Source organism: Dermacentor andersoni, chromosome 3 (assembly GCF_023375885.2).
Source record: "Dermacentor andersoni chromosome 3, qqDerAnde1_hic_scaffold, whole genome shotgun sequence".
Lineage (NCBI taxonomy): Eukaryota > Metazoa > Arthropoda > Arachnida > Ixodida > Ixodidae > Dermacentor > Dermacentor andersoni.
The window spans coordinates 62,390,281-62,405,717 of NC_092816.1; the positions used below are offsets into that span (position 1 = coordinate 62,390,281).

Below are 15,437 nucleotides of genomic sequence, written 5' to 3' on the forward strand. Positions count from 1 at the left end.
CGCGCTGTACGTATGTAGGCGCATATACACGCTGATTTCATTTTTTAGCTGCACCAATTCTTTAAAATGAGAAAAATATAAATGACGGTAACGTTATGTTTACCCTTCGAGTGTACGGATAGACAGCCGCTAGATACAGAGCAAATTCCGCACTTACGTGCGTAGTTAGCGAAGTTACGGTAATTAACTTTCTAATTATGAGCAATAAGTGGCTGCAGCAAATTAGTACTTTGGGGCCCGTCCTCGACACTATCTATGCCAACGATTAAATTTTGAATGACAGATTTCATGTGCGAGCTACGCGTACAATTAGTTCCCCTTGACAGGCTCCTTGAAACCGAAACAGGCTGGAGAAAAAGCGTCTGTGTCATCGATGTCGCCCCCCCCCCCCCCCCCCCCGCATTTCGTCACGTCTCCGAGGTCACCGTCGGTCCGGCCCCGCGAGCAGCTTGCGTTATCTCCTTGGTGTCTGCGGCGTTGGCCTAGCGCTTCAAGCCGGCGGGCCAGCAAATTTACGTCGTCATTCCGTTGGGCCCTTGAAACGACATTTCGTCGATGGAAGTGGACACGTGGCGCCCAACGGAATGACGAAGCAAATCTGGCGGACTGCAGGCACTGAAGCACTAGGCCAACGCCGCAGACAGCAAGGAGATAACGCGGGCTGCTCGCGGGGCCGGACCGATGGTGACTTCGGAGATGTAACGAAAGGCGGTGGAGGGGAGGGGGGTTGGGGACGACATCGACGACACAGACGCTCTTTTCCCAGTGAATTTCGGTTTCAAGGAGCCTGTCAAGGGGGACTAATTGTTCGCGTAGCTCGCACATGAAATCCGCTATTCAAAATTTAATCGTTGGGATAGGTAGTGACGAGGACGGGCTCCAAGGTACTCATTCGGTGTAGCCACCTATTGTTAATTATTAGAAAGTTAATTATTGTAACTTCGCTAATTACGCATGTTAGTGCCGGGATTGCTCCTTATCTAGAGGCCGCCAATCTGTACACTCGAATGGTGAACATAACATTACTGTGATTTATATTTTTCTAATTTTAAGAATTTGGTGCAGCTAAAAAACAACACCCTGTACATCTATCGCGGTTGCTAAAGCTGGCGCGAGCTTCGTGGCCTGTTTATTCTTTTTTTTTTTTTTGAGTTCGTGCACGTATCTACACAGTTGCATATGACAATTTATTATTGCACCGTGAACTGGCGTACTTCGTTCCAGTATCTTTCTTTTCTTCTTGTTTCACGGCGGCGTAGTTTTACAGGGAACATTATCAGTGCTTCGGAGGTGACTGATGCGTATACGTGGACTGAAATGCCAATTTAATACCATTTAGTTTCTTCAGGCAAAAATGATGAGGCGAAATGTCTCGCAATGAATTGCTGGACGACGTCCCGTAACGACCCCGGCAAAGCCCTGTATTCACCGAACAATTCGTACTCTACAGTGCAGTCTGCATAAGGTCATACACCGCACGATCGCTATATGGCGAACATAATGTATTATCGAAGGTGGCCAACTACTATGACAAATAGCTCGCGCGAACGAACAATCTTGCAATCGGCCTGAGATTTCGCACAGCTTTTATTGCCTTTACCAGAGAAGAAAAAAAAAAAACGGCCGTGGCTTAGCTTGGTTAAGCCTGGTGATTGCGAAGCAATGGTGCGAGGATTGTGAGGCGGTTGGTGGCTACCGCCTCGCCTTGCGACGGCGTGAGATGGGGCCCCGTTTTTTACACAGCTGGTGTGACGTCACACCGACCGTAGCGCCACTGGTGAGAGGAGCGGGAGTTAGGCCGCCGTTGGTGGCTACCGCCTCGCCTCGCGACGGCGTGAGATGGGGCCCCGTTTTTACACAGCTGGTGTGGCGTCACTCTAGGTCACGTGGTGTGACGTCACGCAGCGAGGTCACGCTAAAGGTCAATGGTGCCTACCACCGCCTCGCCACGGAACGGGCTGAAGTGCGACCTAAAGTAGTATTGCTTCGCAATAAAAAAAAACCGCCATGGTATCGCGTCACGCCCTGCCAATCACGAGTTCACATTTTCGATACCAGAACGACAGAAAGTTGAGCTAGTTGGTAAGGATTCATCATGCAAAAAAAGAGGTGAGGCGTGCAGACAGGACACAAGAATAGAGAAGTGGACAACACGAGAGCCGACTATCCACTGAAGGGAGAGCTTGCGCAGATGAGTTTTGTGTCTTCTTTCTTTTTTCGCCTCAGTGCTCCCTTCAGTTGATAGTCGGCGGTCGTGTTGTCCACTTCTCTACTCTTGTGTCCTGTCTGCACGCCTCACCTCTTTTTCGATACCAGGTCGCGGCGGCCGCATTCCGATGGAGGCGGAATGCGAAAACCGCTCGCGCGGCGTGCTTTGAGCGCACGTTGAAGAGCACCACGTGGTCAAGGTTCATCCGGAGGCTCCCATTCAAGCCTCCCTCATATTCCGTTCTGCCAATTTCGGGACGTTAAAATCAAGACTCTAATTTTAAGCCAGAGAGGCTCACTCTAAACAAAGAAAAAAAAGAGAAAGAAGGAAACATTCAATCGCGAAATGTCGTGAGCACATGGACGATCCGTCAAATTTTCTGCTACGTATTAACGACTCCGTTAACCAAAGAAAAACTCCGAAACACACACACACACACACACACACACACACACACACGCACACACACACACAAACACACACAAACACACACACACACACACACACACACACACACACACACGCACGCACGCACACACAAACACACACAGTCACACACTCACACACACACACACACACACACACACACAAGAAAAATCTCAAAGCAAGCCGAAACGAATCAGGCACCGACGTTTAGGGAGTGCCCAACGTCAACATCAACACGAGATACACAAGAAGTGAGAAAACAGTCCGGCTCGAGGATGCCGGACCGATGCGAGGTCGCGATTGGGCCGAGGCCCTGATCAAGACAAATTGGCGGGCTTCGTGCAGCCGACTCCGAAGCCGGAAGGAAGGGGATAGGTGGAGGTCTGAGAACGCCCGCCGCGTAAGCTCCGGGGGGCGTACGTCAAAGAAGCGAGCCAAATTCCTCGGAAACTTTTTTACCAGTCTAGGCAACGCCTGCAGAAAATAAGTCTGGTATGATCGGAAGCAGATAAAACAATGACCTCAGAGCGGCTCGGATGCTGGTAGCGAGGTAAAGAATGAAAACAACTTCGAGCTACAGGATAATAAATAAGCGAAAAGTAAACTTCAACGGCTGAATCACGGACCTTGCTCAAAGGACAGTTTGTACATACGCCTGAGCGCTTTGTAACAACGGCCATGCAGGCGTGTTACGTTAGCGAAATTATTACTGATGACGACGGCAGGCCAGCGATAAACATAGAAGAAGAGCTTTCTCACTTCAGTCTCATGTTTGATCAACTTCGTGCTTGCTACTGTAGGCTAAATTGATTAGCTATCTGATTCTTTTACTTTTGAGACAGAAATAACAAGTGGCCTTTGAATTATCCAGCACGTAGTGGCAATCTGCGGAGCACGTTAATTTTTCCGCGGGTCCATCGGCGATATAACCAAAGCGTTGTTTTCCTAGCGAGGAACAACGTTTAAAACCTTTCTGCGCCGCAATATCCCTTATGTAATCATGAAATCGGTCCGCATTTAGTAATCATTCGTTCCCGCCGATTAAGTTCCTTTTTTATCGTCCGTACCACCGAACGGCCGATTCCGACGATATCGAGGGCGTGACATGTAGAAAGTCAATCACGTAGACGAAAAAGAATGAAAAGTGAAAAAAAAAAACGAAAATGCGGCGATAAATGTAGTGCTGTAGTTTAAAGACTCCGCACGAAGATTCTGCTCGCACATAAAAAATACTTCATGAAAGAAAATACTGTAAATTGGTTTATATATAGTGGAATCCGGACGTGTTACTACAAATGCAAAGGGGAGCCTCATTTACGCCGTCGTTTAGATGTACAAATAGTGCATTATAGCGCACTAACCATTGCGACTCGTGCAGGTTGCAAGCTAACAAAAAAGAAAACGAGAACAACATCTCCGGCATCCTCTTATTTTATTTTTTAGAAAAATCTGTGCCATCAAATTGTCGAAAGCCAGAAACCGTGCTACCCGAATGCACACAGGGCACGAGAGAGCACAGAGGCTATTCTTCGGGAATTTGTCTACAATAGTGAATGCTGCGCTTGTATAGAGGTGTGCAGAGCATGCTGTCCGAGCTTCTTTAGGCAAGCGGAAAAAGGAAAAAAGGAAACCTTTAGCATGCAACCAACACTGGTTTCAGTATAACCTCATAATTGAAAAACTAAGATCCCGAAGGAAGGAAACTTCCTTCAGAACGGCAGGCAAAGGTTACGAGCCCTGCACTTAGGTCAATATACACGCAAAGCAGTTCGTAAACTGGAGCTGTTAGCGAGAACAGGCGACGGCTAATTGGAAAACCACGGGTGTTAAGAACGACGGGCGAACGGCCAACGACAACAGGTTCTTAAGAACCGAAAGCTTCGTGAATTTGGCGTCTCGCACGTCGTGCGTCCCATTGTTGTCTCTGTGCGAGTCTCTAGAGCATACACACACACACACACATAAAAAAGACCAAGAAAATTGTGCGCGCATTTTTATAAAGTAGATGCCATAACACACAGCACAAAAACTGGTAATTGCTTCAGCTTTCAGAAGTGTGCTTTCCTTACGCAGGGGTCTTCTTGAAGGATTTATGTTTATGTAGCGCTTTTTTCAACGGCTTTGTTAAAACGAATGTCGACACATGTGTTTCAAAGTTGTGGACAATACTCTAGCACAGGCTTCTCTCGCGAGAGAAACGATCACACTTACCAAGCATGAAAGTTGAAAAACATAAGATATCTTAAATCGATACATGAGGTTGGTTTCGAAATGGCAGCCTGGCATCGTCTATACATTATTCCACTTGACGTGGTGTAGCAATAGGGGTAAGTGTTACGACGGAGCTCATAAAAAAAGATAAACGAAAGTGCCATCGCGTACTTTTTTCTTCTCTTCTACTGCCTGAGTTTGCTTGCGGGTGGAAGCCGATCAGTGATCGTAGTAACGGAGAGAGTCCATGTGTCATGACGTCATTACGCATTCGCTTTCGTGGTTACCGAAACCAAAACTCGTTATTTGAAATAACTACTGTATTCAATGGTTAAGCAGTTCTGACGCTTGCCAGTGTTTTTGGTTTTTTATTCTGTGCTCGCAGTCAAAAAAGAAAAGAATAATCATTCGGATATGTGTTGGTACTCATTTAACCTTGTAATAACCCAAACACAGTTCTACACTATGATAGATTAAAACGGTCTCTTCAATTTCACCTGTGATCACGGAGAGCACATATGTACAGAAAACAAAAACAATAAAGGTTTATTGAATTTGAAAGCTGATTGGTATAGTAAATAAATAACTAGTAGTTTATTTGCCGAACGATCCAAAACAGAGAGAGAAGTGGTTCTTGTGGGGAAGGAGGAAAGGTTAGCGCTATTTTCTGCAACCCATGCGGGAGCACGGCTCAGCGCCAGCAGGGTGGAGGACTCGCTCCAGCGTATCAATAACGCTACTATACTTACACTATGTGTTGACCTTCCAGTGCTTAAATACAAGAATTTTGAGGCACTACAACTCAGCGCACACTGTAAAAAGCCAGCCATCACCTCAACGGCAATGTGTTATCATTTTTCATAAGCCATCGGCGTCATTCTGGCAAGACGTTTCCGTCGCCGTGACCAAGGAGGAAAGGAGAGAGCCACGAATAATACACGGAAATAGACAAAAGATTGTTCGTGGTAATAACACCATTCCATTGGCTGCCGTGTGCAGTACGTCGTGGTGTACGCCTTACGAATGGACGGCATGCCGTCATCTTGACGGTGAAATGCTTGGAAATAGAGCTACTGAATATTTCCTGTCATCTACTGTAATATAATTTCGATGGGGGCGAAATGCGAAAACACCCGTGTACTTAGATTTAGGTGCACGTTAAAGAACCCCAGGTGGACGAAATTTCCGGAGCCCTCCACTACGGCGTGCCTCATAATCAGAAAGTGGTTTTGGCACGTAAAACCCCATAATTTAATTTTACTGTAATATATATATATCGAAAAACTTTTCATAGGGCCACATTGTCTTTAAGATTACAGGTTAAACCCCACCCCATTAAATTCCTTCGGTATTCCTAAATTCTGGCCGTGCATAAATAGTAGGACACTATAATAGTAACAGATTCACCGGTAAAGTGAAATCATGCCGTCTTCAACGGCGCTTCTTGCCTACACGGTGACAGCCGCATACCACTGTGAGCACTCGAAGGGCAGGAATGCCCGCAAGTGAAATGTCTGTTGTTTTCAAAATTGTACTTTTGCTAGTGATTTTTCTCTGAGAGCCGCACCGACAGCTGCAACTCGAGGGGATTCAATGCCGCGTTACAGTCATTGACGTCCAATCAATGATGTACATTTATTTTAATGACACGGTAGCTGAACCGCCTGACGTACCACAGTGGTATGTCCGATGGCGTGTCATGCCCCGCGAACCATTTTTTTTTTAGCGTACGATTACGACGCTGCCCATTCGTCAGGATGTGATGTTTTTATCGCTGAATCTTTAGTATATGACATACGACAAGACAAAACTTGCGACAAGATAAAAGAAGGCAAGTTAAACATGATATAACAAAAAAACAGTGTAACATTGGTTGCAGGTTGGAAAATTGACAATCTACGGCACTAAACTGAATCCTCACTCCCCCCCCCCCCCCCTCACCTGTTGCCTTTTATATTTCTTCTTTCTTTTAAGCGCGCATGTTTCGACATTACGTAGCGATGAGGTGCTTTTCACGAATTCATCCTCGCTATCATTTCAATCACATACGATCACAAGCAGTTAACCGAGTAAAGAGATTTTTAAAAGGATTTTTAAAAGGCAACCGACACACCGCAAAAGCACCCAACACGGGCTGCGTTTTAGCACACGAAATTTTGATTTCGCCTAACACCGGCCTTTCAACCATGCAGCTAGTTCGTTATTTGGTAAGAACGGCTTCGCGTGACAGCAGCGCGCATGCCTTCCAATTTGTCACTGACAAAACATCTCGCACATGCTGCGAACTTGTCGACTCTACACATTGTTAGTGGAACCATTGTACTCGTTGCGTCAGTAACGCAGTAAATGGGCTATCTTGGTGCCCGTTCACTGTTTATCAGTGCTGCATGTCACGGGAAAAAAAAAGGAAGAAGTGACACAAGGGAAAGAATGGAAGCGCACACTACGAAGTCTTCTATTGCTAGCCAAGAACATGTTTTGTACATGGCGAGAAGTCGGTTACGTCAGAAGTTTCGTAAACATTGCAGGTCAAATGGGGTTTCTCGAAGATTTCTTTTTTTCTTTTTTTCAGTGCGACACATAGCGCAATACCACTATGAACTCATTCGATCTCAGTTTCAGCACAATGACACTGCTGCAGCCCAAAGATCGATGAGAACTTGCGTCTCGCGTACATGCTTGGACCCTGCGGGCGTTCACGCAGCCCGCCAAGTTTTGCACTATTCCCCATTTCCTTAATGACACGACTTTCATTAAACAAACGCTAGTCTCATTGTATAAGATTATTCTGCCCGACGAACCTAAGTTGTGTTTCATGAAAAGCTGATGTAATCGCAAAGCTCCGCTTGCTCACTGAGCGGCGCCAAACTCATTAGGAGATCGACGGAGTGTTGACCTATGAAAGTACGAGCTGCCATCACTCGCAGAGGTCGTGGAACGGGGAGGAGAAGCGTGCGTATGCGGGCAGCGCATGCAGAAGAAAGCTTCCTCGGGCACAGCTGTGCGCTCGGACCGCGTGCGACGCGACAGACAGGATGTGCGCGCAAAACGCATTTCTCCGACGCAGAAAGCGATTGTTCTGGCTTTCCCTTGGCGCGACACAAGTGCCCCAGAGCACACGGCCGTGCCAGAAGAAGAATTCGAGCAGCGTTGCTGCGAGACAGGCCAAGAAAACAAGGGGAAGGTGCCCACGTGTGCGTGTTTCCGTCGTCGCATGCAGCTGAAGCAAAGAAAAAAAAAAGAACAGGTGCGTGGCCGCCTGCGGGGGGAAGAAGCTGCCTCAACGTTCGCTGCGTCGTGGCGTCGCCAAATACCTGCAGCCGCGGCGACGGCGCAACGAGCTCGTGTTGTTGGCGACCGCGAGCCTGTTGCCGCCAGCGGTCTCTTTGTGGATTGAGTGTGTGTGTGTGTTGTGTGTCGGGGGCAAATGCTTTGACAGAGAGAGAGAGAGAGAGAGGACGGGCCTACCTGTGCAGCAGTAGCAAGCTCCTTATGTACCACACGAGTCTTTACTTTTTTGTCGGCGGCGCCGGCTGCCCAACGCGACGCGGCGGCCGCGTACTGAGGCGGGCACTCTACGAGAAGCACTTTGCGGCGCGGCGGAGGGACGGGCGGTCTGCTGCTGCGGCGTGCGGGGAGAAGTTGTGCGGCGTGGTTGAGGCTGTTGTGCATGGTGGTGCGGGTACGGGTGACAGGTTGCGGCAGCGTCAACAAGCCCTCGGGCGTTTCGCACCTTCATGGCCGCCGGAATGGAGAGCGTCGAGGTGGGCTTGCGCAGGTGTTTGAAGTGGCGCAGCGCCCCATTGATGCGCATCGAGTCGGCCGCGATCTCGGCGATCTCGTTGTCCCGGTGCAGCTGGCGCAGCGACGTGGTGAGCGGCGCGCCCGCCGCCTGGTGCGACGACGGCTGCTGCTGCGACGACGACGCCGGCAGCAGGCCCGCGTCTGTCGCGCTGCAGCGCACGCTCTCGCGGGACACCGTGCGCGTGAGGAACGAGTGCTCCAACCGCGCGCTCAGACCCAGCCGCGTGTGCGGGGTCCATAAGTGGGGGCGCTGCTGCGAAGGCGCCGGTTCGCACGCCGCGCGGCCCGCAGGGGGCGCCCCGCCCCCTCCGGGCGCCGGGGCGCCCCACGCGGACGAGCGGCGAAACCCGGCGCCGCCGTCCTCGCCACCTTCGACGTCGTAGCCTGGGCAGCACTCGTCCTCCTCACTGACGCCGGGGCCGGTGAACTGCACCACCTGGATCTGCGGGCCGATCTCCGGGCACGATCGGTAGTTTGGCGGCGCGGGAGGCTCGAGCGTCTTGAACTCGACCAGGGGCAGCGATCGCTCCGGTTCCGAGTGCATCCGGCCCAGGACCAGCACGGGCTTGCCTGACGAACCGGACGCCTGGTGCTGCAGCTGCGGGTACGACCAGTCGGGCGGCTCGGGCGGTGGCTGGGGCGGAGGAGGCTGCGTTGGCGCCGCGTGGTGGTTGTTGTTGTTGTTCGTGGCAGCGGCGTTGTTGTTGGAGCCCGGCAGGAAGTCGTCGTCCACGGCGGGCGTCACCATGACGAGGGACATGCTGGAAGGAGGCGACTGGGCTGCGCCAACCGGCGGCGGAGCCGCGCTGCTGCTGCTCTGAGGCGTGGTGCCGGGCACCGCTGTCGCGGCCGCCGCGTTCCCTGGCTGCGGTTCCCGGCGCCCTCGCTGCTGCTCGCTGGGCTCGGGCTCGCGGGCGGCCTCCGTAGGGCCGACGGCGCGAGGCCTAACCCAGGTCTAGCTTCTGGCTCGGCACCTTCGCGTGCGTTGGCTGGGTGTTCGCCGCGGCCTCGACCGACAGGTTCCTCAGCGCTGCTGGCATCTGCGAGTTTGAAAGGAACAAAAGGGAATATTACGCGTACGTCTCGGACCTCTGCATCGTCCGCAATAGTTGTTGGCACACTAATGATGACGTAACACTGCGTAGCTAAGCAACAGGTTTCAGGTATTCTACGCTTAGGACGAGCGGCACACTCGGATCACTTCTCTTGCGGCCATCGCGATAGCGCGCTTTGACCAAAGGCCTTTAACAGAGGAATTCATTTTAGAATGCCGACATCGCAAGCCATCACACCAAAGGGCGACGAGGGCACTGTTGCAGTTTTTAAGGACAACAATCTTGTACAAGCGCATGTAGCCTGAAGTGATGTTTATAGGTCCGCAACTGCTACTGTGCTGTGCGATGAAATCACGCGGTGACAATGACAGACTGTGATTATGTATCTGAGCTCCTTTTATTACTCTCTCCCTCCCCTCTCTCTCTACCTTCCTGTCATTTACTTCCCCCTCCCCTGTCTCCCCATCGTAGATAGCAAACCGGATCTTACCCTCCCTGCCTTTCCCCTTTCTTTTGTCTGTCTTCAGTGTTTTATTAAATGTGTGTTAAATGACCAAAAGGTCAATGGATTCTTCCGAATACTCTATTTCGCATTGCCGCCCAATAGATGGCAAACGTAAGCCGGCGCTAACAAATACGAAACAATAGAAATAAAATCTTAAGGAAGGTAACGGAACGCGCTTACACATACTTGGCATAAAGTTTACAGAAGCACATGGCACAGTACAACACGTATGTAATTTACGCTGCAAGTGACACGCTACCAGCGTAGATAATCAGACACGATTGCTAAGGCTGGCCGATTTCACAGCCTTTGGTCTAAACACACACATAACTTTCTCTCCAAGGGACATGCAGATACACAGTACTTAGGTGCAGAAATGCCTTAACTTATTACGCATGCCTTAAAACGTTCGGCACACTTTTTCTGGGAAAATATAGTTCTTAAATTATGCTCTTTCACAGAAAGAACAATAGAATAAAGAGATTAATTAGCAGCGATACAGAAATGAATCCTAGTCACAATGTCACAACGTTTCTATAAAGCGCGAGTTGACACACGAGATCCCGTCAGCTACACCGTGGGTGCTGCACGTGACTTCCATTCTATCGGAGACGAAAAAAAAGAACACAAGAACAAAAAACAACGCTTAAATTTATTTTTCTTTATTTCAACGCGGCATAGCTGCACGATAGTCAAGGGCCTTTTTCTCACTCTGAAGTAGGGCGTGACTGTTGACTTGGCTTTCCGTAGCAGCTTTTGCATATGTTTAATTGCTGCCGTGAGATTTAAATACATGTATAGAATGAAAGCTTGCTACCATAACCTTTAAAGTTCAGAGGGTTAGTAGGCATACTTCACGTAGGCATACTTCACGTAGGAATACTTCACGTAGGCATACTTCACGTAGGCATACTACATGTAGGCATACTTCACGCAAAGTGCCTCGAGCGGCCAGCCGCGCGGCAATTTTTTCGTGTATTCGCGGGCTTCTCTCATGTTTCGAAAAACGCTTTTATGTAGGGCGTAATGTGCAACAGAAAGCTGTATCAAGAGTTCTTGATGTTGTTGTACAATTTTCTCATTTACCCTTTTCATCTAATTATAACATTTGAGAAGTTGAACAATTACGCAAGAATAATTATGCAAAACAAAGTATCTGAGTATCTCCAAGGGACGGTAAACCACGTTGCCTTGGTTCTGTCCTGCCACGTGGCATTTGCATATATTTTTTAAGTTTGACCCAAGTTACACATTGGACACCCGGTATATCGCATTTGGATTTCGGCTCGAAGCTCGGTATATTAGTAATGCCGAATCCCTCGCATAATTATTTCGTGATACCACGTTAATAAATTTAAATGTGGGTTTGAACGTGTGGAAACAGCACACTGGGTTATGAGGGATGACGTAGTGGAGAGGAGAGTGCTGGGGGGAGGGGGGGGGGCGCTGCGGGCTGATTTTTCGGCCGCCCGGTTTTCCTTACCGTGCATTTAACGTGCGGTACACGAGCGCGTTTTTCGCATTGCGCCTCCTTTGGAGTGTCGCTCCCGCGGCGGGGAGTCGAACTCACGACCTCCTGCTCGGCAGCAGAAGACCGCAGCCACTGAGACATCACAGCGGTTGTATCGCACGAATTGAACATGCGCAGTAAGCTCGAAGACGTGCTCGAACGACGTGGACACGCTATCGTTGCAGTAGTAAGGCTTCGGCGAGTTATGAAAGGTAAACGTGTTAGCAACGTCCTCCACTATATCAGAAACACCACAAGTGTACTATAGCATTCCATTCACGGTGATAGCAATGCTTCTTCACGTTTCACTCCAGTTACGCGAATTTATTCCAGTTACAGTTACCTCCAGTTACGAGACGGTTACGCCCTCACAGAGGCTTCATTCATCCACGTTAACTTTCTGAGTGTTATGTACAGTCGCGGACAGAATAAAATGGACCACGGGATCTCCGAAAACGTTCAATTCCCGAGCAGCCTGTAGCAGTAACCAGTAAAACTGCCCACGACAACGTTGTTAGCATATTTTAGTCGAGGTCCAAAATGCAAATACCAGATTGCGTTGTGAGGTTGCGGAGATATTCAGCTTTTTCTTAGATTTCATGGTCCGTAATATTATGTCCGCGACTGTACGTGTTATGGCTATCGGGCTTCAGAATGGCACGAAATTCTATTTTTCCTTCCGACTTCTTCTTTTACTTTTTTTTATTCGTTTGTTTCGTTTTTTCCCTACCCACCGTAGCAGCTGGAGTTAAATATTTAATAGGCCCTTCTTCGGTGGGCATACTTTTCCATGTGCTCATCATTAAGCAACATCAACAAACAATAGGTAACTTCGGAGAAACGAAAAAAATAATTTAGCAACCGAAATCAATCAAGTTCAAAAATATAGCAAAGTGGAAACAATTATATGCGCGAATACAAGATATTTGCTCAGAACATTGTACGTCGACACAACTAGGCGTAACGTGTGGGCACCTACGAAATGGGCGCACCATCCAGGGCGCATTCTTTTTATCACGCCTCATGGCTAAATAAGGAGACCGACTTCCCTGTATAATGTCCCTCATCAGGTCCCATAGCAACTTTTGATTATACGCTACAAGTTGTTACGTGCCCTCTGGGGAACGTTCAACCGCAATAATTTTTTTAAAAATTGGTTATGTAATAGCAGAGAAAGAAATATTTGAAGACTCCTGAGCCCATGATATCAGGAAGTGTGCTTCACTGGAAACATAAACATTCTTTCCACTTCCACAACCGTCTAGCATCAGCAAGCGAAATTGCTTTACTGCGTTCTCCCATACCGGAGCCGGAGGATCGCGTGACGTATGCATAACAGGTCCCGGCTTCTTTCTTTCTTTCTTTCTTTCTTTCTTTCTTTCTTTCTTTCTTTCTTTCTTTCTCTCTTTCTTTCTTTCTTTTTTCCAGGCGTTCTTGCTCCACGGCAAGTTCCGTTGTCGATATCGCGCGCGATCTGTTGCGTTTGTTTCGTTTCGCGCAGCAAACGATTTTTTCACGCTGTGTGCGAGAACATATAAGTAGCGGTATTAGAGGTCGGTGCCGCACGAGTACCGGTGCAGACGCGAGCGGATCAAAGAGCACGATCGCACGCTGGTACCCCGTGGAGAATGGCAGATAGTTTCGTTTTATTTCTGCGCGCGCGACTGCACGACGTGGGAACAAGAAGACGAAACGGAAGCACGTCTCTCTTGCTACGATACCAAGTAAAACGAAAACACGCGGACATTCGGTTTGTAGGTTTTAATATTTCTCTCATCCTTAAATCGTCTAGTGAAGCAACAGATCAAACGAACAAATAAATGATGCAGCTTTGAACAATTCTCGAATAGACACGTCACGGTGAGCGACGTCTCAGCGATTCGAATTACGTGGACGCACTTGTGCGTTGTTATCACGACTCTGGCTGCGACTCTGGCTGCGAGTTGCGCTACCTTGAGAAGGGAGGACGAGGGCACGCAACGTTCATTTGGAAATCTCAGCTGCTTTTGCGGAGCACAGAGGCGTGATATAACTTTGCACACATGGTCGTCAGCAAGCAGTGTACACACTGCGCCTGTCTGTTTAAAATGACCAGACCTGGGAGAGTACCTTTATGACTCCAACCTCATTATTCCAGATTTCTTCTTTTTTTTGCCTTTATAGGCGCCCAAGCAGAACTAAAAGAAAAGGGGGGTCAATGTCCTTTATGTCCGGATGATTTCATCCAATGTTGGGTTAATGTAATCCCCGCAGTGGGCTTACAATTTTCCTATTTCGGTGCCACTGTAGGGCAGGCTTTCTTTCTCGGGCGGAGAGAAAATGGGAAGCGTAGTGTGTAATGTATGAAAACAGCTTTTCTTTATAGGTGGTTGCACTCATGAGTAACCAAAAGAGCGCTGAAAGAGGTTTCTTGCAGCTTGGTGGTTACAGCGTTGCGCTGTTGAACTTGCGGTCGCCGATTCGATCCCGACCGCGGCAGCCGCATTTCCATGACGTACAGACGAACTAAAACTGTCTGTTGAACGATGCACAAACGAAAATATTGTGATGGCCGTCCTCTGCGTTCGTGTCAGGCGGGCGAAGAAGTGCACCATTATGCATTGCCAGAAAAAAAAGTCGCAGTGACTTAAGATAAAACAGTATTGACCAAGTTAGTGATCGTTTGAAAAACGGGTAAGTTCGCTGCAGACTAATCGATTTGGTCTAGTCAATTACACTAACGTTACGAGGGCAACAATTAAGCGACGCAGTGGAGGGAGGTATAGGTCAATCTTCGACCACATGGGCTGCTTACCGCCGCACATGAGTTGCTGCGTTCCGCCCCCTAGTGACACGAATCGCCTAGGCCGAGAAATCGAAACCGCGACATCGCACACCAAAACTGAACGCCATAGACGTCGAGCCAGTGTGGTGTTGAAGGCTTCCGACAGCAGAATTAACCGAATCCCTCTAATTACATTTCTCGCCAATGCATTTTCAAGCTTACGAATTCGCCGAAGGCCCGGTGATCGTGAAGCGGACAGCATGTTGTGATAATAGGCTTCTTGGCGACTATACGCGCTCGCTTTTTCGTTAACCTCCACTAGCGCGTTGGCGCGACCCGTTAAAAAAAGTTAATATAGGAAAAGACACCTGTCAAAGTGGTGCGAAGTGGTGGAAACAGTCATATATATATATATATATATATATATATATATATATATATATATATATATATATATATATATATATATATATATATATATATATATATATATATATGCCGGAATACATATGTGACGAAGCAACAAGTTCGGTCAACAAGTAAGAACGGCCAAGATTTGAGAAAGCCCAGTTCCAGTGGACAGCGCGTGGGACGCGTTCGAGGCGCCACCACGGGGGAAGATAAAATATACTGTTGTTGCACTCGGCTACGACGGCTCACGGCGCGCTAAGCACTGCCTTTACTTTTTTTATTAGCTTTGTCTCCTCGTCTCACCTTCTCCGAAGACAATTGCATACCCATGAAGCAGGAGGGAGGAAGGACACCGAGCTAAATTTTATCATGGAACTTATTTTGAAACGTCACAATGGCTGTCTCGCTAGCTTTGACCTTTTCGCCCCTTGGTGACGTAAGCACGTGCGTAAGCAGGTGCGTAAGCGTGCGCTTTTAGGGCAGCAGGAAAGCATAAGAAATAAAAGCGGAATGATACTGAAGGCTATACGTGCTCCCATACA

General features: G+C 48.5%; 1 protein-coding gene across 1 annotated transcript in view; it reads right to left on the reverse strand.

The window, feature by feature from the left end:
* SK (small conductance calcium-activated potassium channel) overlaps positions 1-15,437 on the reverse strand; it is a 499,813-nt gene that overhangs the window by 244,564 nt on the left and 239,812 nt on the right. Inside the window, exon 3 of the mRNA XM_055062880.2 lies at positions 8,580-9,690. Coding sequence (XP_054918855.1) covers positions 8,580-9,410 — 831 coding nt within the window. The 5' untranslated portion in view covers positions 9,411-9,690. The remainder of the gene's footprint in view (positions 1-8,579; positions 9,691-15,437) is intronic.